This window comes from Nyctibius grandis, chromosome 5, assembly GCF_013368605.1.
Source record: "Nyctibius grandis isolate bNycGra1 chromosome 5, bNycGra1.pri, whole genome shotgun sequence".
Taxonomy (NCBI): Eukaryota; Metazoa; Chordata; class Aves; order Nyctibiiformes; family Nyctibiidae; genus Nyctibius; species Nyctibius grandis.
This window is the reverse complement of record NC_090662.1, coordinates 8,140,670-8,166,301: the sequence shown is the minus strand read 5'-3', so window position 1 is coordinate 8,166,301 and position 25,632 is coordinate 8,140,670. Positions and strand designations below refer to the sequence as shown.

Genomic DNA, 25,632 nt, shown 5'->3' with positions numbered 1-25,632 from the left:
CTTACAGTTCTGCTTATAATTAGGTTTAAATCACAAACACTTTTTTTATACCTTCCTTTATTGAGCTCAATAATCTGCAAAAATCCAAAGTTGAGTTCACTCTGTATCTTATTCTTCCTTAAAAGCTTTAATAAATAAGTTAAATGGAAGAAAAAAGAGTTCAAAATTTTTTTTTTAAAAAAAACCTTCTAATTTGAGCAGCACTGTGATAAAATAAATGTTTTTTAGTAGATGCAGTAGCACTATTAAAATAGCAGTCATCACCCACTTCAGAGAGCAATGTTTCTCAGTAGCTAACCTCATATTACTGGAGCAAATTCTGAGGCTTGGTGTAACCTCTTCCCTTGAGTTTGGGAGAAGAAGGGGGAGTTGTAGTTCTAGCAGATAAATTTCATCTGTGATGGTACTACTAGGTACCACTGTAATAACAATGATCTTTCTTGGCATTTACAGTATTGCCCAAATGCTAGTGCCTGGTCCCTGATAAGGGAGCCTGTCCCTAAAAGCTGTGATGGAATAAGATGCCAAGGGCTGACGTCCTGTAGCTCGTTACTCAGCCTGGCTCCAATAGCACCCTTCTTCCCTCCAAAGAGCTGGGCTGTTGGGCACTGTGGTTTCATTTATTCCAAGAAATGACTGAGCCAGTATGAAATCTCCACAAGAACAAAATCATGTTGTTTGCCATTATGATCATTAGGACATTCCTCTACCACGTGCCCAGATGTCCTTTAGTGGCACTTTTAGTCCTTTTCCATGACAGAGATACGAAAGTGGAGAAAAGGCTACATTCATGACAAAAACGAGCAGAGAACTTAAAGGAGGGACTGTTTGCTTGAAAATCACTCTTCCTGTCTGAAAACATTTTAACTGCCGTCCTTACAATAATTTAACGCTTCTGCAACAGGATGATTAGCCGGGGAGAAATTCTCTCTTTTGACTTGGGTATTCAGTGGCACTTGTTGAATCAGTTGCAGTGTTTCTCCTGGGCAACCAGTTTCCCTTGTGAGCCGCATCACTCAGAACTGGAGGAAAAAAGATGAAAAAAAAAAAAAGAAGATCAGAAGCGGTTATTTTTCATTTATGATGTTGACTAGAAATCCAGCCAGTGAAGTCCTTCCCTGCAGAAGTCAATGAGCTGTGTTCAGAAGTAAGTGTGATTTGTCCCTCAGGAATCCATACTGGGACCAATACTATTTAGTATCTTCATCAATGACATGGACAGTGGGATCGACTACACCCTCAGCAAGTTTGCAGATGACACCAAGCGGAGCGATGCGGTTGATCTCCTAGAGGGATGGGATGCCATCCAGAGGGACCTTGACAGGCTTGAGGAGTGGGCCCATATGAACCTCATAAAGTTCAACAAGACGAAGTGCAAGGTCCTGTACCTGGGTCAGGGCAATCCTCAATATCAGTACAGACTGGGGAATGAATGGATTGAGAGCAGCCCTGCTGAGAAGGACTTGGGGATACTGGCGGATGAAAAGCTGGACATGAGCCAGCAATGTGCGCTTGCGGCTCAGAGAGCCAACTGTATCCTGGGCTGCATCAAAGGAAGTGTGACCAGCAGGTCGAGGGAGGGGATTCTGCCCCTCTATTCCGCTCTCGTGAGACCCCACCTGCAGTGCTGCGTCCAGCTCTGGGGCCCACAACATAAGAAGGACATGGAGCTGTTGGAGCGAGTCCAGAGGAGGGCCATGAAGATGATCAGAGGGCTGGAGCACCTCTCATATGAAGACAGGCTGAGAGAGTTGGGGCTGTTCAGCCTGGAGAAGAGAAGGCTCCGGGAAGACTTTGTTGCAGCCTTTCAATATATAAAGGAGGCTTATAAGAAAGTCAGAGAGGGACATTTTACCAAAGCCTGTAGTGACAGGACAAGGGGCAGCAGCTTTAAACTGAAAGAGGGTAGGTTTAGATTGGACGTTAGGAGGACTTTTTTTTATGATGAAGGTGGTGAAACACTGGCACAGGTTGCCCTGAGAAGCTGTGGATGCCCCATCACTGGAAGTGGTCAAGGCCAGGTTGGATGGGGCTTTGAGCAACTTGGTCTAGTGCAAGATGTCCCTGCCCATGGCAGGGGGGTTGGACTAGATGATCTTTAAAAGTCCCTTTCAACTCAAACCAGTCTGTGATTCTGTGATAGAGGGGTTGTTAACACTGTACAGCTGGACTAGAAAGGGGAGGTCCCACTTCTCCTGTCTCCTTCCTATTGCATTCTCGTTCTTTTCTGCCCATGTTGGTGTTTCCCTAACCACACATTGAGCAATCAAAGCTATTTTGACTTTCATTCAAGAGAAGAACAAGGAATGTGGTTTAGTGGTGGACTTGGCAGTGCTGGATTAACGGCTGGACTTGATGATCTTAAAAGTCTTCTCCAACCAAAACAATTCTATGATTCTGTGATTCTAAGAGAACAAAGTTAACATATTGGCTGGCAGACTCTGCCTTCCTGTGCAGGCAACAGTGAGCAGTGGTCATAATTCCCACAGTAGGCACCTGCAGCGGGTGGCCTGGATACAGCCTGGTATCACAGATTGTCCCCAGGCCCTGGTCACAAGCAGGAACTGCAGTTGCGTGTTTGAAGTAAGTAGGAGTCTTAAGTCATTGATCAGGTTCCCATTGCATTGGGTACTGTATGGATTCAGAAAGGAAAGATTATTTCTACCTTCAGAGAGACCATAATTGTTGCAAATCGGACCCTGGCAATGTGTGGGGCTGTACTGACTTCCCTGAGAAGCCCTCAGAGTCGGTCTGATATCCTTGCTGATCAGACTGCAGAGGAAAGTATGGCTAATGCCTTTCACACAATGGTTTTGTGAAGTTGTTAACATGGGAAGAGTTTGGAGGGTGTGATTACTTTTGGTCCCCTTACACTTACCAGCTAGTGCTGTTTCGAAAGCGTGTGTATAAAAATACTGAAATTGTCATTTTTTGTTGCGTGCTTCCCCATCCCACTTGTGTGACATTTGTTCTCGAGGATTACAAATTCCTTGAGCTGGGACCAGTTTTCTCTCTTTGTTTGCCAGTCATAATTGGACTCTGGGCTGTGAGACCTCTGACCAAGACTACAACAGCAATACTAACAGTCATAATATGTTTTCTATTTCAGCTTTTGTTTACTTTCTGCACACCTCTCAGTTGTGTGATGAAAATCAATTGCATCAGTTTCACTCCATTTGTAATTTTGTGGTTTTGGCATAACACTGCTAGGTTTGCTGTAAACATGGAATTAAAGATAATGTTGACCCTCTATGCACTGTTTTTACAAAATATAAAATTGGACCTATAGGATACTTCTTTTTTCTCAATAATGGCTTTTTTTTTTAGTAGCTTTATAAAAGTTCTATTCCATCTGGTTTGGCAGTATGAGAACTGTAGAGATTTCTGCAGTGGTAGGACTTTTGTCTTTCATCAGTTTGCCTGCAGCCTTAGGAACCTGACCAAGAGGCCACCAAATGACCAGATCTTCAGCTCTCTGCTTGTACCATACAGAAGGCAGCATTTATAAGTGCCTGCCACATCTGGAGACTCAGTTCAAAGTACACTATTATTTTTCTGTGATGTTTTTGTGTGAAATTCATGAATAGAAGACATCAGGTGTAGACCGTTTCTCTGGTAGGCTTTTATAAGTAGCAACTATGGTATTACCGTGATATTTATACACACAAACAACTTCTGAATGATAAACTTGTGAAACGCTGAGTTGGACCTTGTTCTCACGATCCTAGATTTGGCCATTTAAATGCTTTTTGATAAGTGAATAATTTGATACATGAATATTTTGTTTATAATCCTCTCCAGTCTCCTTTTCTCCATTCTGGTAGCGCATTTCAAAAAGATGGTATCTTTTTGTTTCAGTCTTTACAGAAAAATACTGCACTGCTAACCGTGTGGATAAACTTCCTGGTCCTAGGGACTGGGTCCAGATTCTTCAGGATCAAATTAAACTGGCAAGAAGACGATTAAAAAGAGGCTCGGGTATGTATAAAAACATAAGGAACAACATGTGAGTGTAAGATTAAAATCTTAGAGCCTTTGCCTCCACAGAAGTGTTTTTCTTGTTGACTGTGCAGTTGTACATGTTCACTCTATGAAAATTAGACCTCTAAGATTTTAGCAGGTTTCTGTGTAAAGTACAGTGTTTGTGTTTGGTATGGTAGCAAGTTTAGGAGCTGTCTGTGCAGCCAAGTTCACTTTGAGTCTTTCTCAAATGTTGTCTCTAACCCCTTTCCATTAGCACACAAACTCTTCTTCCCAGTGTTTGATGAAATCTGAGACCTAAACTAGCTGATCTGCCCAGGGTTGCAGGTAGAAGTTTTTAAATTCTGTGTTATTTGGTGTGACAAGCCATACCCCAAATGACCTTTCCCTCTAAACTATGTGTGTCTGGAAGGATAGATGTTTTCTCACATTCCTTGTGAAAGAATCAGCATCACTGTAGGAAAAAAAAATACCACCCACCCTGGTTGTGCCAGCAAGGTCCTGCAATACCTGGGAGGGAGCTTGCCAGCAGTGAGTAACGGATAATGTAGGTAGGGTTTTGCACCAAAGCTGCTCAACTTGGGCTGGGATAACGTGCACTCTTGGGGTTGGGACCAGGCTGAAGGCTCAGTGTTAAGCTTTCACCCTGGCAGCACGCAGCTGGTGAGCTCTCAGCTCCAGTGATGAACAGCAACGTGCAGTCTCGAAATCCCCAGTGGAATTAATGGGAAAGCAGTATCACTGATTAAGAGACATGTAATTACTTTACAAACCTTAACTAGTCTCCTTCCCATCTTTGTGCCTCCTATCCTACAAGGGGCTTTCTTCATACAAGGCTTCACTTACTCTTCCTCATCCTAGTGTTTTCTTAAGGCTCTCTTGTGGTCATATTTCTTGCCCATCGCTCCCTCGGAGCATCTGACATTGTTGTCTGAGGTACATCACTTGTGCCAACGTCCTTAAACACGGTCCTTCACCGATACTGTATTTAGCTGCCTGCCTTTTCTCCTCTTCCCTCCTGCCCTTCACCACAATTAAGTGCCTGTTTGCATCTGCGGGTTGATGGGTTGGGAAACCTGATGGCTCCCCCGGGGATGCTGGTGTTCCCCGTGGCTATGGTGGGGTGAACGAGACCACAGGGAATGCCCTCTCCAGCTCCCCGTCTCAGAGAGCCAACGTTTTCTGTCCACAGCTGTGTCTCTGAAACATACACTTAGACTGGCATCAGAAATCATTCACAATTTTATTAATGCCAGGAGGGAAAAGCATAAGACTGAGGAAAATGAGGAACACCCAGAGACAGAAATAACACAGGGGGAGAGAAAAAGTGCAGATTACTCAGTGACATAAGCTTCCCCGAGTAGAGCAGCGAACCAGCACCAGCCTTAAAAAGGGTTTCTTGTGCGTGTTGGGGGAGGGAGGAGAGAGGGATACAAGATAATCTTGTTAAAGACAGTGTCACATTACTGGTGTTGTACAACAGGGCTGCTTTCCGCCCCTTCCGAGGCTGCCTGTACCCCCCCAGGACAGAAGGGTGGAACTGGGATGCCAGGCTCCGATAAGGTGCAGAGTGCGGGGTGTGGGGAGCAGCGGGTCCTTGGGCTGTCTGCAGATCATCCCTCGGGAAAGAGGATTGACCTAATTTTGTTTTGATTTTTATTTTCTTTCATCCTTTTTTATTTGCTTTTCTTCGTGCCTCTGCAGGATATTAATTAAAATGAGAATGACATTCAGCTTTTGCCTTTCAAATGGGGCCACCTCTATCCTTGGTCCTTTCTGAGAGTGGGAGAATCTAAGCAGAGGATATTGTCTCTAAGCTAGCAAGAGTATGAAGAAAAATAAGTGAAGCTGACTGTAGTGTGACTGAGTAAGGTAGGCTCCAATGTCTCCTGCAGAGGCAAGGTGACTCCTTAACCGGTATCATAGAATCATAGAATGGTTTGGGTTGGAAGGGACCTTAAAGATCATCTAGTTCCAACCCCCTGCCATGGGCAGGGACACCTTCCACTAGACCAGGTTGCTCAAAACCCCATCCAACCTGGCCTTGAACACTGCCAGGGAGGGGTCAGCCACAGCTTCTCTGGGCAGCCTGGGCCAGTGTCTCACCACCCTCACAGTAAACAATTTCTTCCTAATATCTAACCTAATCTACCCTGTGTGGATGAGTAGTGAGCAGCAATGTACCTAGCATCCCCTCAGGTTTATTTGCTGGAAAAAAACAAAGTACATGGTAACTGGATTGCTAGAAAGCCTCTCTTTTCTGTTATTCCATTTACTGGCCATTCCTGAAGTGCACCAGTTTCTGACATGAGGCCGCAGGCAGACATGCTCTTTGTGAACTAGCAGGAATGACTGAACACACCACCATGGCCATCTGCACCTTACTGTCCACTGCCATCTTCACTAGTGGCTTAAGCTAAACCAACCTGGCCTTGCACCGAAGCAACTGAGAAGTTTCCACAGCCTTTCTGACAGTAAAGCAGTAGATACCTTCAGAGAGGCAGGAGCAGACAGCTGGTTGCAGTAACATCTTCATCTTGTTGAAACAAGATTTGTTAATATTTGTGCATTACAACCGTGAGCTTCTGCTATGAGGGACATAGAACTGATCAGGCAACAGATCCATCTAGTCCCGTGTTTTGTTTCCAATGATGGCTGTTAGCAGATACCTGGGGAGGTCTACAGGGCCACGGGAAGGATGTTAGGATGCTTGCTAGCATAGTCTCACAGCCCTCAGCATCTTTATCCTGATATAAAACTGGTTGTGTGGGAACTATGCACATTTTAACTCTTCATCGTGAAGCCATACCAAAATTGTTACAGCTGTGTGTAACTTACAGAGACCAAAACAGGAGGGGAGGGCAGGCATGGAGGGAGGTTTGGTCTCCTTAGGGGAGAAGGTGTCCTAGGATTACATGTAGAAAAATTTAGCTTTTAAGAATCTGAAAACTTCCAGAGTCGCAGCCACTGAGCTGTGGGACTCATCACTCTTCCAGCTGAGCTCTTGAGCTCTTCCAGTCCATCTGTGGCCGGTGGAGCAGAGGCTGAGCCCTCCAAAGCAAGTGTCCTCAATTTCCATACTCCCAGGTCATTCTCTTTTAGTTTTGTCCCCACTTGCTCACTGAAACCTGCCGGCCAAGTTTGTGGGTATAGACTAAGGTGCCCAAAGAACAAATCTGAGCCAGCGTTAAGCTAAATTCACCCAGGACTTTCTGAGCCAACATGTCTCCCTGCTGCCTGATCACACTGATTTATCTGCATCAGTTTCTGGTTTGTTGTAATGCGCAGGGTTGATCTGGAGAAAGCTTAAGATGATAAATTCCTTTTACAGAAGCCACAAGACAACTTTTTAGTCACCACTGAGTGGGGCTAAATTTTAACAGCAGAAGTATTTAAGAGAGGAGGGGCAGGCTTTCTGTCCTGCTTGCCTTCCCCTCAGCCTTTTAGTACATCCTCTGATTAGTTTTTCATTTCAAACCAGGCAGTAAGACACTGCATTCATGAGCAGCCCTCTCCACTTTATCCTGTGAAACATTATTTCAGTCTGATAACGTAAATCCTGCTATGGCTTTAGTGATATTAATAAATTCAGAGAATTCTAGCAAATGAGTGGGGTGGATCTGCTTTTCATACCTCTTTCTATAGGACGCACTCTCCTGAGTGTTTCCAAATTAAATGAAATCATGATCACTGGATCATAGATGCTGCCCAGCTTCAATCTTATTTATCATGTTTGGTTCATCTCCTAGAATTAGAGGCAGAAAAGCTCCCTACTTGGAAAGCTAATCAAAAAAACACTTGAAAATTCTGCTTTCTAGAAAATAGTTCCCCTGTGTAGATTTTGAAAGGTTGTTATCCTAAGCCAAATAAAAATTAATTTAAGTTCTGAATCAGTAACAATATTTTTCATAGCTGGAAATATTCCTTTTTTTAATTTGTTTATTTTGCTTTGGCTTTTTCTTAGTTCTTTTAGATTATTGCCTGAGATCTGAGACTTGGGTAGGGTTTTTTTATTTGTTAGATCTGAGAATAAAGCTGTCACTGCCATTAAATTTTTATTGGCCTTGTTCAGTCTTTTCAAAATTTCACAAGTTGGCTGTCAAAAAGGGGAGAAGAGACTGCGAGGTTAATGTTACAAACAGATGTTATTATTAAAATTAAAGAGTATGAGAATATTCTTCAGCCTTGACTGCTGGTCCCATTTCATGCCAACAGCACAGCATACTGGGGCACAGCTTCATACTGCCAGATCTGTCTTTTCCCAACAGAGAAGCTGAACCTTTTTGGCTGCTGGGATGGGATGCAAAGTGGCCCTAGAAGGGAAGAAGTCAAAGGAGAAGGCATGTGCATAGGTTTCCTCTCTTAAAGCAGAGTGAATTACAATGCAAATTGCCTTGTAATTTACGGCAGCGGGTTTCCCATGGAGTGGTCTTTTCACCCTGCAGAAGAGAACATGGGTAGGTGGCTGGTGGCCTTGCCGGTGGCAGCACAGAGGGAGACAGTTGACCGTTAGCATAAAGATCTTAAAACGGGTAAAATCAGAAGGAACTGACTCGCTGTTCGTGTCACCTCTGTGCCAGACGTAGCATCCAAGCCTTTTGATTACTAAACGCTCCATCCATTAATAAGCAGTAGGTCAGGGGCCACACGTCTCTCGCAGTAAGTTCTCCCTCCCTTTTTATGTTCTGAAGAGCCTGTGACCATTATTCTGTAGTGGCTGTCCACTGTGTAGACAGGAAAGCCGATACTGTGTGAGTAATACTGCCCAAGCACGCCGGGTAAGAGCTGTTCATGCAAAGCGATTGCCTTGTGCGTAACCTGGAAGCTTTTGATTGCCCAACTCCATAAAGGAAAATATGGCAATGTTAGAAAGTGTGCTGAAATTTTTCAGGCAGGATTAATTTAAATAAATTACATGCCATGACACTTCATCCTTGAATTGTTGTTTAAAATTAACATTACTTTGTTGCAGTGTAAAATAGGGGGAACAAAGGAAGAAAAAATGCTTACCTTTTTTCTGGAAATACACCTTTTCTCCCACGTCCTTGTTCAAACTGCTGCTTCCTTTGTTTTGTTTGAGGGTTTTTTTTTGCTTTCTATTTCTCTTCATCCTTCTGATTTCCCTGGTTTGTGTTTTTGATACAGTATCTATGTGTTGCGAGAGATCAGGTTGATTTTTTGCTTAGCAAGACACACAGGGCCAGGAGGGATGTCGGATGCGAGTCCAACATGTGATACGGCACTTTTGTGGCCAGTATCTTAGATAAAGACAGCAATATTAAAATGAATAACTGCTGCATTCATCTTCCCAGCACTAAGCACACATATACTTCTGTCCAAGGAGCAAAATAGCAGGTCTATGCTTAACATGTACATCAGAAGCTAAACAATATGGGGGTGGAAGATCTCTAAGGAAATTACTACCAGGATTGTTTTGCAAGAGCTACTGAGCTCTATCTAAGCAAAGGACAGAAAAGAGGTTCCCAGTTCCCACAGGAGGATCTATTCCTGCTTGCCTTGTCTTGCAAGCTGGCTCAAGACAAGTAAAGTTTGGCTGGCGGTCTCTGGGTGCGGTTGTCGAAGGCAAACCTTCTTTCCTGCTTGGAATGACATGTGAGAAGCTGGTGGTTTACATCCGTGTTCGGAGGTCGAGGTGTTTGTCATGGTTTTGTGTCATACTTCACCTGGAGCTGCGGTTACGCATCCAGTTTCATAACACAAATTCCAGCAGCTACTGAGAAGAGTGAACAGGCTCTCCGGGCATCTGCCGTGCTCCCGCTCCCTTTCTGGCGCTGGCACAAGCATTCATGTGGCCGTGTCGCCAGTTTTTAGCTAGATTTGATCTTGGTGACCATATAAACATTTGTGCTGGCGTGAGGAACGGGACTGGAACAACTGGTGGAGAGCTGGAGCTCATGTGTCAGTTTTGTGCCAGATTAAAATAGCCAGGTAACTTTGTTAGCAACAAAGCTGGTTCTGCAAATTTGGAGACTCAAGTCCTTATCTTGTGAAAACAAGGTACTTTGGAGCTTCCATTTGTTCCTTTCTGTATTACTGCCTTCCTCTGAGTTCAGTTTTAGCCAGGTGTAAGAAGAGCAGTGAGGAGGAAGGTAACCACATCTCTAGAGCTACTTCAAGAGCCGCTGCTGAGATTTCCAGAACACCTAACACTTGAGTGGACAGCCCAGCTGGCACCAGCCCTGGTACCGGTAGAGGAAAGGTTTCCCAACCCATTGCCAACACTCACATCTGGCTTCCTCCGTTTTCGTAGCTTGGGCCCCTTCAACCCAAGGGGCCAGTTACAGCTTCGTCTCTTGCATGCTGAGTAGCCATGACGCAGAATCACTTGGTACAGGGAGTTCTTCATTACACAGCTAGAAGTTGGCCTCAGACTGTCACTCCTGATGTTTTAAGCTGTGTGTGTCCTGTTGGCTGTTTCTCAGCTGCTTGTTTCACTGTGCTGTCTCCTCCCTTGCACATCCAGTTCTTCCATTGCTGCAAGTCCGGTCCAGATTCAAACCAGCCTAGGTAACCTCTTCCCATTTATTGAGCCACCTGTTCCTTCCAAGAGTCAAGATTTTGCAGTAAGCTCTACCAAGCACTTAATGTGTTTCTGCTCAGTGTGCCACCTTCTCACAGAAAGCAGAAAAAGGTATGGATTCAAGGCACGGAGTCACTTGCAGGTCCGTGCTGTGTGCTTGTCAGGGCTATCCATTTAAACCTTCTGTGGGAGGAAAGCTGCTTAGTACTAGGGGTTTTAGTTTGTTTCTGCTTTCTTTCATTCAATTAATTTTGCAGAACTGAGTAGAGAGCATATAGCTAAAAAGTAATCTGACATCCACACACGTGGAGAGAGAGCGGCCTCTCGGTCCAGGGATGGAGAGCCAAGGGTTGATGGATCTACATGAGGAAACTAATGTAGATCAGGAGCTGGATTGGTTCTTCTTACAATATCATCATAAAAGCAACAACTCAACATCCTCATGTGTAGAACCATGATAAAGATGACCTGGACAGTTAGCTTAGTTTCAAGTGGGAGCTGAACTAAGTTGCTTGGTGCATCTGTAGTCTTGGTCAGATTTGATCCCTGTGGATATCGTGCAATGGATGGATGTGAGTAGACGTATATCCACCACACTGACCATGTACAATATAATGGGCTGGTCACCGGAAGGCTGCGCAGCCATTCAGAGGGACCTAGACAGGCTGGAGAGTTGGGCGGGGAGAAATTTAATGAAATATAACAAGGGCAAGTGTAGAGTCCTGCATCTGGGCAAGAACAACCCCATGTATGAGTACAAGTTGGGGACAGACCTGTTGGAGAGCAGCGTAGGGGAAAGGGACTTGGGGGTCCTAGTGGACAGCAGGATGACCATGAGCCAGCAGTGTGCCCTTGTGGCCAAGAAGGCCAATGGCATCCTGGGGTGTATTAGAAGGGGTGTGGTTAGCAGGTCAAGAGAGGTTCTCCTCCCCCTCTACTCTGCCCTGGTGAGGCCGCATCTGGAATATTGTGTCCAGTTCTGGGCCCCTCAGTTCAAGAAGGACAGGGAACTGCTAGAGAGAGTCCAGCACAGAGCCACGAAGATGATTAAGGGAGTGGAACATCTCCCTTATGAGGAGAGGCTGAGGGAGCTGGGTCTCTTTAGCTTGGAGAAGAGGAGACTGAGGGGTGACCTCATGAATGTTTATAAATATGTAAAGGGCAAGTGTCATGAGGATGGAGCCAGGCTCTTCTCAGTGACATCCCTTGACAGGACAAGGGGCAATGGGTGCAAGCTGGAACACAGGAGGTTCCGCATAAATATGAGGAAAAACTTCTTTACGGTGAGGGTGACCGAACACTGGAACAGGCTGCCCAGAGAGGTTGTGGAGTCTCCTTCTCTGGAGACATTCAAAACCCGCCTGGATGCGTTCCTGTGTGATATGGTCTAGGTAATCCTGCTCTGGCAGGGGGATTGGACTAGATGATCTTTCGAGGTCCCTTCCAATCCCTAACATTCTGTGATTCTGTGATTCTGTGATTCTGTGATTTAGGACCACACCTAGTTTGCTGAAGTGCTCTCAAAGATCTCATTGTGTTTTAAAGACCTTAAATATGATGCTGAAGTGCCAAAAGACAAAGGTAATAGGATTTTGAATAGGGCTTGTGTAGGTTAGGCACTGATTTCCTGTTACACGCCTCTAACTTACTCGGGGCTCACATGCCCACTCCAGGGTACTACAGTGTAACAAGTCACTGCACATCTGCTGAGCCAAATTAGCTACCTTGATGCATACCCTTGGCCTGTGGCAAAGACGAGATGAACAAATTAGGCTTTTAGCCTTCCTTCACCGTGGGCTAAATTAATTCCAAAGATCTTGCATAAGCTGTGGGTTGAAAGCACTTGTGTATACATACGCTGTAATTGCCTGTGTACCTGAGTGGTTACGTGTTCTTTTAATTATGCCGAGTGCCCACCTGGAGCTTTGAAGACATTTTGCCCTAGTAAATCCGTGCCCCGCAAAATGAGCTTGCCTGTGGTCACGGGAGGTTTGGGTGCAGAAATGGGGGTATTCACCCTTTCCCCGGAGGCGTCGGATGATGGCAGCTGTCAGAGGGTGGAGCACCAGCCTGAGAGGCTTTTCCTCCGAGGATCGCTGGGGCCTTTTCGTATGTGATTTTATCAAATGATTGCAACTCCTTTTATCATCCTCATATCCTGAAACCTTAAAAAGAGCGAGTGTTACTCCATCCCATTGCTGGCACAACTGCTTCTTAACAGCCAACTCCCTCTTCTAAGTTTGCATTTTTATTATATGACCTTTTCCTCCAAGCAGTGAGTTTTTAACTGAGCAATAGCAAATTGCAGCTGAGGAAAGTAGATAGAAAATGCAAAATCGCTCTACAGTATGTAGCTTTTTAATCGCACTCCCATATTCAGTAAAAGTAATGAGATTTCTTGTTTATATTTGTAATCAGCAGAGGCGACTGACTGTGATGAGAAGCCGGACATTTCTTTACTACAAACAGGTAAAATGCATTAAAATTTTTATCAGCTTCCAGTGTGTGTGTTTGTTTGTTTATGGCACAGAAGCAGTTTTCAATAATCCCGGCGTGCCGTATGCAGTCAGGTAATTGCACACAGGACCCAGCTATCTTAAGTTTAGAATGGCCTGTATTAAAAAACAAATGCAACAGAATCTTACAATTTCCCCCTCTATTTCATATTCATAAAACCTCAAGGTTCATGGTAGCAGCTAAGCTAATAAGGCCAGTAAGTTACCCTTCCTATGCCAGATAGGGACTTGCACTCATCCCTGGTATTTTGGGGAGTTCTTTGAATTCTTAATGGAGTTATTGGTAGGGACAGACACAATAATTTGTATCGTAGCATCTATTCAGTTGCCCAAGGTATTAGCAATAATATCTTGGGTTCACAGAAGGATTGCAAAGATATTTATATGCTAGTTAAGTGTTGGTTTACTTTTTCTTGAAGTGCAGCCACGCAGCCTTAAAAGCCTGACAGTTGCTAAACAGCATCTTAGCTGTGCAGCAGTGTGGGCTAGAAAATAAGATTTTTGCATGCTGTTCCACATGGTGTTGTAATCAAGACAGGCTGAGACTGAAATTTGAAGCACCCGCTCGTTAAGAGTCAGCCCATCAATAGGTGCCCTGATGATAGAAACTGAGCTGCTGTCCTCTGAAAATCCAGTGGGGCCAGAGTCTGGGGAGATGATCATTTCCCTGCATTAGAGTCATTTCCCTGTAATTTCACCAAGATGCTGCCTGTTATCCCCAAAGCCAAATTAAAAGCAGGGAAGATCTTGAACAGACAAATAGGGTCATGGATTACGGTGCATTTTTATCATATCCCTAAGGTGTGACAACACAGGGTGGTTGGAGATCAGCGATGCTATTGCTGTGTAGAACAGGACAGGGCTGATACTGGGTTGCTGAGCGCACGGCACGGTACCTGGAGGCTGTGGGGTGGTCAGGAGAGTACTAGTAGCGTTGCAGCATCCGTCTCGTGTGCACTCTGATCTCTTGCATAAGGCTGGGGAAGGAGCTTTCACACACCGCTGCTGTGTGCTGGAGCAGCAGCTGCCAGCCGTGGAGGGCTGTCGGGTGAAATCCCGCTGTTGGAGCACGTGCAGTTACTAAGGAGTAGGGCCAGTGAAGCAGTTGGGAGGACAAGCAGCTATAGTCTTGTTCTGGCATGGACCCAGCGGGGGCTGGGAGCGCACGCTGACTGCGAGCCGCCGTGCTGCTTTCTTGGCCAGGCGCTGAATAATATTTCAGGGTACGGTTGTGATAATAGATGCAGGAAGCTCTGGGTTGAAAGGTCTCTTCCAAGTGACATCCTGTTCGTTTCTTTTATCAGGGAGGGAAGCAATTCCGTCGCAAGAGGACCCTAATAAAGGTTGCTAATGCAACGTAGTGTTATCTTTTCATTGCTCTGGTAATCGTATTAAGGAGCAGAATTACCGTATTGCTCTGCTTTTCTCTGAGCACAGTTTCTGTAGTTACTACTTGTGTTGTACATCATTGATGGAAATGAGTGTGCTGAGGTGGTTGTGGTAGAGAAGACGACTCCTTCTCCACTCCACAGCAGATCACCATTGCGGTCTGCTTGCTCGTACACCTTTGAGCACCCATGCACACAGAGTTTTTCAGCTGAAGTATTTGTTTGCGATGTGTATTTCTCCATACAATCCGTGGAAGGACGCCTAAATAAACCACGCTGCAGTTTGCATTGGTGGGGGAGGTGATGCTCGCAGGCTGTAAGCCAAGCGCTTGACTCACACCCATTATTATGTGTGTGTGAGTGCCTCTTTACAGTACGTATCCATGTAATATCATACTGTTCTTGGAAGCAAATAATTTAAAGTGATATACAGGCAGTATAATGACAGTAATTATGATAGAGAGACAAAATACAGATGCTTTCTATCAAGGAGCGCGGAAAAAGAGGTGGAATATAACTCTTACAGAGGTCTTTCCCTGTCTTAGTACAGCTGATTTTATAAAGGGGTGTTACTGGCAGGTTCTTTAAAGAGAGCCTTCGTGTGATTTATTCAGCTGTCTTCTCTGTTTAGCTTGAAGAATCTTTGGGGAAGAGTCTCTCTGACTGTGTGTTTGTACAGTGCCTGGCACAATGGGCCTCGGTTGCAGGCGACAGCCAGTATCAGATAAATCATGGCCACACGTTGTGCCGGGGGAGGTTTAGAATGGATATTAGGAAAAATTTCTGCACTGAAAGAGTTATCAAGCATTGGAACAGGCTGCCCAGGGAAGTGGTGGAGTCACCATCCCTGGAGGTATTTAAAAGATATGTAGATGTGGTGCTTAGGAACATGGTTTAGTGGTGGACTTGGCAGTGCTGCGTTAATGGCTGGACTTGATGATCTTAAAGGTCTTCTCCAACCTAAGTTATTCTGTGATTCTATGATCAGTGGTTAACCTGGTGTGTTGGTAGAAATGGATTTTTTGAGGGGGGGAGGGTGTCTTGCAGGAGACTGGATTGGGAGAAAAGATGGGGTATGGAAGCTATGCATGACAGACATCAGGTGGTTGCTCTCTTGGTCTTCAAGAATTGAACAAACTTGTGAAGCAAAAGCACTCAGTGTGAATGATTTGAATCAATGCTAAGTGTTAGTGCCAAAAAAAAGGGGAAACTCAGATGCCTTTAAACTGCCTTTCCTGCTCAGTCAGTCCTGCCTGTGACACCGGTGACATTATGAACAAGATCTGGGTATATATGGGCTATCGATGCTGAAACGCCTCAACCTACATGTTTTCAGATCACAGCTTATGTCTGACACTTCATTTGAGACACCTCAGTCAGAAATGTGGTTGCTCTCAGCTCTCTTCATCATTGGTGGGAAGAGGGCTGCTTCCAGAGAGAAGGTCAGATCAGCTAAGGTCATGTTTGGAGGTGTCTCTCCTTTGGTGCCAGCAGGACTGGGCTCTGAGCGCCATTAATTGGTATAGGTGCCTACAGCCAGGTTTGAACATGCTCCCTCTGGGCCCACAATTAGCAAAAAGTCCTGGACTTTGAGGAGAACAGCGGGTATTTTGTCTTCAAACCCCTCTTTTGGAACTCAAAAGCCTTGTAAAAAAACGGAGCTGGTACATCCTTATAAAACTATGGAAGACATTTCTGCCCAATTATGTTTTAGCACTTCTAAAAAGAGCAGAAATCATGTTCCCCTTTCAAAATCACCCTCAACGCTAAGAGGGCCTTTGCTTTAAAAGCTGTCGATTGAAGGGTGTTTAAAGTAAATTGGAAGAACTGTGGCAGTTAAACTTGCTGGGAACTTTGGTGCATTGACAGATAGAGCTCAAGAAAATACTAGAAGAATTGTCTCTAACAAAATGTTATCAAAGCTCAGGTCTTCCACAGTTCCAGCTTTTGCACCTACCAAAAGCTGAAGGCTGTGTCCAGACCCAAGCTGAGACAGATCAGACAGCTCTGGGGGTAATTACTGTGGACTAAGTGGAAAGACTGATTAGTTTCTCGGTGATACAGGAACCTGGAAGGTGTGAGATAGATCGTTACCAGGGTGAAGATGTGGCAGCCTTTAGAGTCTTTCTGTATAAGTTGGTATTGCGAAAAGGCTCATCTTATTCTGGTCTACAATTTACAGGAAGCATCTGGATTTTGTGTTTTTTTTAAAAAAAAAAAAAAACACAAAAGGAAGGCATAACCTGTAAGTTCTGCATGTGGAAACAAATGTAAGCCAGCCTCAACGCCTTTTTTTGAATCCTCATCTTGAAAATTGGGTTTGAAAGATATATGCAGCCCAGGACCATGAGAGAGGCCTCCATGTGGTCTGTGCTTTGGACCACAGCTGTGCTGAGAGTTTGTATAGTTTCTCCACACTGGGGTTAATTTCAAGATGAGAAAGAATTTTGATATCCCTAAAAGAAGCTGAAACACTAACATCCCAATCCTCAGGTCCAGGGGTGATACAGCTTTGTGAAAAGATGAGAGCAATCTCTTGGTAAAGAAAGAGGTGATAAGAAAACAGCAAAAATCCAATTCTGTATAGGTTGTCTCCTTTTTTCTTGAAATACAATATCAAGAAAACTGAACTTTTAAAAAAAACCCCTTTTTGAAACCTTAAATATAAATCCTTTATTGTAATATAAATCTTTATCCTTTCAGTGCATGATTGTATGAGTCTTCCCTTTTCATTGGGTTGTATTTGCCTCTCAGGCTGATTGATGTCTGTCTCCTATTTGCCCTGTGTTCTTAGCACTCTCATCGTAATTCTTCTGTCCATCTTCCATTGTTCTGTTTAGAAAAAGCACATTCTTAAAGTGCTTTAAAAAAGATGGGATATAACCATACCGTGCACCTATTTTTATATGTGTATTCTCCCATATGCATTTAGACTGCTGTGGAGTCGTGGTTTTTTTTTTCCAAAGAAGATTCCAAGGCACATACTCTACGTTTAAAATTCATGTGGTGCTTTTTTCACTTCTTCAGAACCGTAACTTCAAAGGGGTGAGCATCGCGGCGCGGTTTGTGCCGAAGTCTAATGCAGCGCTTTACATCTGAAGTGGGGTGCGCTGTATGTTGTGTGAAAAAATTTGCTGGCAAATTCTGCATTCAAAAAAAATCTATTCAATTTGCTTTTCTTTAGCCGATTGAGCTCTACTCTAAATGGGATTCAGCAGCCGCTGCCTGCGTACACACCAGCAGTTCAGCCCCATCAGAAATTAAAAGTTAGAACTCAAAGATATGTAATTTCCATCATTTTAATTTTTTTCTTCCAAATTACTGATTTCTTGAATTTTTACGGTTTTTAACTGATTTCTTCAAACTCTTCCTTCCTTCAGGTAACCTTTTCGACACCACAACAGATCATCTGATAGACGCAAACCCAGATTTTTCAGCTTGAATTTCACATCCTGCACCAGTGTTCTTAGCGGATAGAAAGTTCCTCTCCTTTGAACAACGCTGCCGCAAGATCGGTGCGAGAACTTCAGCGTCCCACAAGACGTGGACATCCGTACCGTTCTCCCTTCCAGTTTGTGTTGTTTCATGCATTTTCCATGTAACCTCAAATGACGGAACCGCCAGGTTGTTTCATTGTTCATCTTAATTAAAGATGATTTCCCTCCGTATCCAATGCATTATTTAATTAGCAGGGTATCCACTCTGAAGACATTCTCTTGCCTCTGTTTTTCCTCCATGATTGTGTTTTTCCACGTGATTGTACGCTTGGCAGCAGTGTTTCGTGTTCAGCCACGCAGAGGCGAATACACACAGCCGGCTGACTCTTCCCGTCCCCAGCGACCAGGATGGCATCTCTCTCCATGACAAACCCCAGGGATTCGATGAGCATTTGACTTGGCGAAGCTCTTTGCTTCTGCAGACGCACTTTTCCTTTCCTGGCTGCTGTGGTACCAAGGACCAGTCGTACGCAGCTGTGATTAAAAAATCCTCGCTGGATTTAGCAGGAAATAAAGCAGGGTTCCTCCTGGCAGTGCCCGGTTTCCTAATTACAGCTATTCCTCAAACAATTTCCCCTACATGGTCCTAGCGGGATGGTTCTCGAGCATCTTCGTAGTGCAGATGGCTGGTGGTGGTCATTCTCCCCTCACTTTCCCCCCCCAGCTTGCCCTACCACCTCAATCTCAAAACGTATTAGTTTGCCAGTTTCCAGGAAGAGGGTCTGCACACTGATTTTTCAACCACTGCCCTTGGCAAGAATATTCACCTATTTTAAAAAAAAAAGTCACCTTTTGACTGGCACTCTATTGATATCTCAGCAGTCGAGTGAATCGATCAAGAAATTGCACTACCCTCTTGGGCGCTGAAGGGGTCGGTCCTTTCAGGTCAGGGCTGAGGTAAAATCGTACGTGGCCCTCCACGCAAACCTTCACTGCTGCACCTTTCATCAGCACTAAATTCACTTTAAAAATGTCGGGAAAAAGTCTAGAAGGTCTTAACCTGCAACATCTGTTGATCACTAGGCAGTTTGAGCGTGTTTCCTGCAATTGGAGGGAGAGCTCGCTAGAGCCTTTACCATTGTGTTCCCTTTCCCTGTGTATATTTTAGGTGCATCTTTTCTTTTGGAAACTGTTTGGCCTTTGAGTGTCTCAACAGAAGTGCTATTACAGAGTGGGATGGTTTTCAAAATATTTAATCTCTTGTTTTAACAATCCTAAAGCCTGTTTCTCAGATGTCGCCGAATGCCCACAAACACCACTGAAGCCAACGGGAGCGGTTTGTTCTCTCGGCACCTGAGAAACCGGGCTCCAGCCCTTCCCCACTCACCTACCGTGGACCTTTAGGAATGACTGTGTTCTCTCTGAAACTGTGGAATAGATCAAACGTGCACTGCAAACCTTCAGATTTGAGTCTTTCCTTCCTTTGTGGCTTGGAGTTGCCTGCAATGGGCAGGGGGCACCGGTTCGTCGTGTCCATATCGTAACCGTTCAGCAACGGAATCAGCGTTTTGTAAATTTGGAAGATTGCGTTTGTGTTTACTTACTGTGACTACTGCTCAGACTTTCTTCAGAAATCTTTTTATAGGGTTTATTAGAAGAAAAAAAAATCATTCCATATTTAGGTAAAAATGTCTCAATCTTCTGTATATATGTTTTATTAATATGTAAATATTTAGATATTTTTAAATTACTATGTTCTTAATAAAGCGACAAGGGACTAGTTGTGAAATGGTGTATAACATTGTGTCGTGTTATCGATCTCTGGGAAACCCTCTTTGTCAGTTCAGAAAAGAAAACCTACAATAAATAACTAATTCCATGTGCGTTCCTGTTGTGTTCTGTGCTGGATTCCTGTATTTCTGAGGAATTACCTAGCAATTAGTGGACTACATAGGGAAATGTATAGGAAAAACCCTAAAAGTTACCACCACGACTATTTTTCCAGCTGGCTCAGGCGGAAACCATGCTGCCTGCCAATCACGACGATATCTATATCCAATTGTATAATAACTCTTGAGTATTAAGTGCTGATATGCTTGAGGTCTAATTTTAATTGAATTAGGTGCCTTAATAATCTGCACTTAAAAGGTTAAGCTCTGCTTCTATGGAAACAACACACAGGAAGGACAAACCGATACTCATAATTTGCAGTAGCTGCAAAGATATATGCTTGGTAATTTATTATCACACCCTCATCAAATGTTGTTTAGCCTTAGAAAATATTTCCTGCAAAAACATGTTTTTGGTAATCTTCCATCAATTACAAGGAGCCAGTGAAGTGAAAGAGCGGCTCGCCACACCTTTTCAGCTTTATGTAAGGACTGCTAGGGATAAATGGCTGGTAAAAAGTCTAGCGAGAGTTTCCTTTACACTTCGGTGGCTGCACGGACTGGGTGAAGCCCGGTGCACATCTGGCATCCGTGGGACGGGGCGTGAGTCAACGCAGTCCCTCTCCATTGGGGAGCATTGAAAGAGCAACTAAATCACAGATCACAGAAGGGTTTGGGTTGGAAGGGACCTTTAAAGGTCACCTAGTCCAACCCCCCCCACCACAGGGGATTCCACTGGACCAGGTTGCTCCAAGCCCCATCCAACCTGGCCTTGAACACTGCCATGGAGGGGGCATCCACAGCTTCTCTGGGCAACCTGGGCCAGTGTCTCACCACACTCACAGTAAATTTTTTTTCCTAATGTCCAATCTAAACCTACCCTCTTTCAGTTTAAAACTGCCGCCCCTTGTTCTGTCACTACAGGCTCTGCTAAAAAGTCCTTCTCCATCTTTCCAATAAGCCCCCTTTAAGTACTGAAACGCCACAATAAGGTCTCCTCGGAGCCTTCTCTTCTCCAGGCTGAACAGCCCCAACTCTCTCAGCCTGTCTCCATAGCAGAGGTGCTCCAGCCCTCTGATAATCTTTGTGGCCTCCTCTGGACTCGCTCCAACAGCTCCATGTCCTTCTTATGTTGGGGGCCCCAGAGCTGGATGCAGCACTGCAGGTGGGGTCTCACGAGAGCGGAGTAGAGGACAGAATCACCTCCCTCGACCTGCTGGCTATGCTGCTTGTGATGCAGCCCAGGATGCGGTTGGCTTTGTGGGCTGCAAGCGCACATTGCCAGCTCATGGTGAGCTTCTCATCAACCATCACCCCCAAGTCCTTCTCCTCGGGGCTGCTCTCAATCCATTCATCCCCCACTCTGCACTGATACTGGGGATTGCTCTGACCCAGGTGCAGGACCTTGCACTTGGCCTTGTTGAACTTCATGAGATTCACCTGGATCCACCCTTCAAGCCTGTAAATGCCAACAGCATTTTGTTTTTCCTGTGCCCTCCATGTGCCCACAAATTGGCTTCAGATCTGAATGTAACTCATCACTCACACAATTAAGGATCTTCCAGCCTGATGGACCAAATCCATCCTTTGCTAAACAACAAGTATTTTCACTCACTTACTCTGTGCTACAAGTCATCCCCAAAAGTGTGGCTCTGGCTTGTTTTTTTTTAAACGGGCAGGTTAGTGCGCTGTTATTTGTAATGTTAAGTGGAATGGCCACCCTTAAGATACAATTAGGAGCAAGAAATGTTGCTGTGTGCCAGGACCCGCAAGGCACTAGATCTCATCTGTGCTGCAAAGCCACCAGCCAGTACTGCTGCAAGGTTGCAGTTTTACCTGTCGAAATGGCTTTGGGATGGAGCAAGTGTCATTGCCAGCACCCACGCGTGGGCTCCAGCCGAGCTCCAGCATCCTCGCCAGGCTGTTCAGCCAGTGCGTCCCTCTGTCCTGTGCACAGGACGCTAGAGATTAATACTTTGGGTGAAAAAAGTTCTTCTGAAGCTTAAGAGGAAAAAGGATATCCTCCTGGTAACATGAAAGGAAACTGGAGCCTGGGCTTTATAAAAAATGCATTAATTGCGAGACAAGAAGAAAGTCATCTCAAGTGCCTGTGACATGTTGGTTTAGAAAAGGCTGGCTGAGTCTTTCGGGGGAAACACACGCCGTCACGTCGGAGTGGTTTGGGGATGGATGGTCCTGACGCGGCCACCCCTCTGGGAGAGAAACCTTCTCCCCCAAAAACCTTCCTCTGCTGCGGTTGTGATGCCTCGCTGGGAAGCGTGTCTCTCCTTCGCTGGGGAACGGAGGGGACCTGGTCCTAGGAAAAACCCATGGGGCCACGTCCTCCTAGAGAGACAGATGTAGCCAGGATTTTGCAGGACTTCTCAAAAATAACCCCCTTGTGCATGTTCTCCTCCAAATCTAAAGTAGCAAAATGCTTTGTAGGAGGTGCCAAGACATCCCTTCTCCCTCCACTGGCTCTCCCACTGCTCAAGCACCCCCACAGCTGGGCTGGGGTGACCACCTTCACCCCTACCTGCCACGCTGTCATCATGGAGAGGCACGAGAGGGGTTTGTACAAGTGGGTCAGGTATGATTTCTCATCTGCCGAATGCTAATAAAAGCCACCGATGTGAAACCTATAACATTTTGTGTATAAATAATTTAGGTCCGGTGTGTAAACATTGATTCTGAGCTTTTAAAAAAATGAAATAATTCCATCAACTTTTTCCCCTTCCCTCCATGCTTATGTCATTACATCTGACTGCTAACGGGCACAGAAAACAGCTAATACTTGGGGAATTGGGAAATCGAGGAGACACACTCCTTGTGTTTCTACGCTGGCTCCTTCCTCCACCCAGATCCTCAGAGGTATAGAGGAATCAGGATGAGGGAGGCAGCTAATTAGGAACGAAGACGCAATTCTGGCTTGTAATTGCAAGTGATTGTTGACCAGAGGGATGGTGGTAAGAGTTGAAGAGGCTGTGTTTCGTGACCCACGTTCTCCCCTTCGCTCCTCTCGCTTCCTCGGGCAGATGCAGGCACTGGGCTTGTCCTGTATAGCATCCATCTGACCTTTCCAGCAGATGCCTTCAGATGAGGAGTCCCCACAGGGTGTCCAAGTTCACCTCGAGCTGACCTTGTGGCTCTCCAGCCCTGGAAGACCTCACCGCAGCAGAGCAAGGAAGGCAACTGCCAAATAGCAATAGCATCCCTCAGAGAGCAAATTCAGCCATCAAGAGTGGCTGCAAGGGGCGAGCAAGGCCCCATGGCTGCAAATGTTGGGCCAAGGCCAAGAAGGAGCAGCTTTGGCTCACCCTTGCCCTGTGAGACCCTCTGGAGGGACCTTTGTCAAGGCTTACAAACAGGTGTGGCAGATAGCACACCGTTAGCTGGACCCTGGGCCTGTAGTTGCCAAACTAGTCCATAATCTTTCCTGAAGGTCTGGGCAGATGAATGGTCCACTGATGGTTGCTCTCCCGTGCAGCTCATCCCAGCATAACTTTGCGTTAAAGTGTTCACAACACCACGGTTGCCCCTGAAGCTACCAACCAGCATGGGGTGAAGACCTTCATCTACCTCTGCCCAGCAAGAACCATCATGGGTGGGAGGACCATGGTGGCCCATGGCTCCTCCTGGAGCCTGGTCGTGGGGCCAGCTTGGGGTGGCAACCACCACTGTGGCCAGGGATGTCTCCTGGTAGTGTCCATCACCAACATGCCCAGGAGAAATATCATCTTCAGGTGATGCCTGGAGGTCAGGGTGGATGGAAAAGGCCAACCCATGTAGCTCTGCCATTCACTGACACTGAGGTGGCCTCAAGGACCTTCCCCGCCCCAGGGTGGTTCAGCAAACCATCATATGGACGGCTCACGGACACTGGGATGTGGTCGCACACTCTGGCAAGTGAAATCAGTCCGGGAGGCTTCCAAAAATACCTCACGGGCAGCAATGTTCCCACCCCACAGCATCCTTGCTCCGCTTTCGTCCTGTGCCCGGCACCGCCACGGAGGCACCAGGCAAAAGCGAGCGTGGGCTGGAGGGGGATGAGGGGGATATCTGTGTGTCAGGATGGTGTGAGCCCGTGCCAGCTCCCTGACGAGTCGCCGTGAAGTTAGCACGGAGGGATCTGGACTGGAACCAGCATGTGGCTATTGCCATTACCGCGGCTTAGAGAAAGCAAAGATTAATGTAATCATTTAATCCCGAGAGATTTCAGGATTCACCGACTGTATCTCATGTCTCCATTCATCGCAGCGCAGGGGATGTGTGTAAACTGCTCTGCTGTTAGCTGGACCTCCTCTCCCTTCTGACTCTCCTTTCCCTGAGCTCCTGCATGTGCACTCAGACCCCAGCTCTCCCCGCTGCCACACGTCTGCCTCCTGCCGCAGTGGCAGGTCCTGCCCACAGCATCAGACCCGCTTTTTGGCTGGTGAGCATGGTGATACCATCCACCCTTGGTCTTCCTGACTTTTTCCTGGTGATGTCTTCATCCCCAAAGCCTGCAGACCTCCACCTCCCTGGAGTGCACGTTGCCTTGCCCGATGCTGGCAGCACCAATGAGGTATCCACTTCCTATCTCTCCATCCACCCTGCCTTTACTGGGCTGATGCCATGGGGAGAGCCAAGGGCCAGACTGGGCTGGATGCCCTGGAGGGAACAGGGTTTGCTTCAGGGTTAGAAACGCCCTTTGCTTGCATAAAATTTACCTGGGCACCCAGGTGTCCCCAGAGAGGGGAGCCAGCAGATGTGCTGCATCCCATGGAGATGGAGTTTTGGGTGCTGCTGCAAGACCTCCTCCATTTCCTGGCTCCTCTGCTCATCAGGGCATCACCTTCACGGCTTCATCACCTGGAGAGCGTAAAGTGTGCCAAACCCCAGTGCATTAACATAGATTTTGCATTTAACATCTATTACAGCAATGAGTTCCTGCGTGGTTCCTTTGCTGCCCTTCACCAAGTGTGATGGATCATCCCCCATCTCTCATTTAACATTCCCTTGGGGAAGCCTTAGAGCAGTGGAGACTCCTGCCTCAGCCACAGGTCACCCATGTGCTGGCTCCCGGCACCCATCCCTGTGGGATGGCATCCCTGGGGTCTCCATCCAGCCCCATGGCCAGGGCCAGGCAGCAAGGACCTCCTCCTTCCCCAGGCTGTCTCGCCTCTCCCTTGTTTTTTTTTTCCATCTCCTGCTCTGCAACGATGTTCTCCCTTGCCCTGTCCCTCCCTGCAGCAGAGGGGACACCCCTTCAGGGTGGCAGGGAAAAGCCCAAGCTGAAGCTGTGCCTGCAGGTGTGACAGACCTGCTGGAAGGACAATGAACAGCTTCTGCTTACCCTGTCCACGACAGCCCTGTCCTCTGGAGGAGCTGCAGGCAGGAGCAGGAGGTGCTGCCAACCCAGGGAAGCCACAGCCCTCATTCCAGGCTGCCAGGCTTTCTGTGCAAGCCAGCATTCACCTTGATGAATAGAGCTGTACACTTTCTTCAGAATGAAATATCTTATAGCTGGGGATTGCTTTTGGAGAGCTTCTGCTAACTCCATGTGTTGCTGTGCAGGTGGGAAGCCCAGGTTCATGGCCAAAGTTTACACTTCGTGCTCCGAGTCAAACCATTGCAATTCTTTTTGCACTAGGCAGAAAATAAAAAAACCTCAACCAGGGAACATGAAGGCTTGAGCTGGGGAGGGATTTCATTTCAAGGAGGATGTTGCAGAGGTCTCAGCCTTCAGCTTTGCTGCTCAGCAGTGCCAGGTTAGCTCCAGCCCTGGGGGAGACGGAGCTGCTTGGGGAGGATGGAGACCTGTGGACCTGCTGCCCCATCCACTTCAAGGGCACCTACCTCTCTCCTGGACGCCCAGCGCTGAGCTCTGCATTACCATTC

At 46.2% G+C, this 25,632-nt stretch overlaps 1 protein-coding gene across 2 annotated transcripts in view; it reads left to right on the top strand.

Annotated features, from left to right (window-relative positions):
* BEND7 (BEN domain containing 7) overlaps positions 1-18,094 on the top strand; it is a 47,592-nt gene extending 29,498 nt beyond the window's left edge. The window contains exons 7-9 of one of the 2 annotated variants that reach the window (XM_068402301.1): positions 3,859-3,978; positions 12,944-12,991; positions 17,807-18,094. In XM_068402301.1, the coding sequence (XP_068258402.1) occupies positions 3,859-3,978; positions 12,944-12,991; positions 17,807-17,868 (230 nt within the window). In that variant the 3' untranslated portion in view covers positions 17,869-18,094. Of the gene's footprint in view, positions 1-3,858; positions 3,979-12,940; positions 12,992-17,806 lie in introns of both variants that reach the window. The other variant, XM_068402300.1, reaches the window with a different exon arrangement.
* Positions 18,095-25,632: the final 7,538 nt, after the last annotated feature.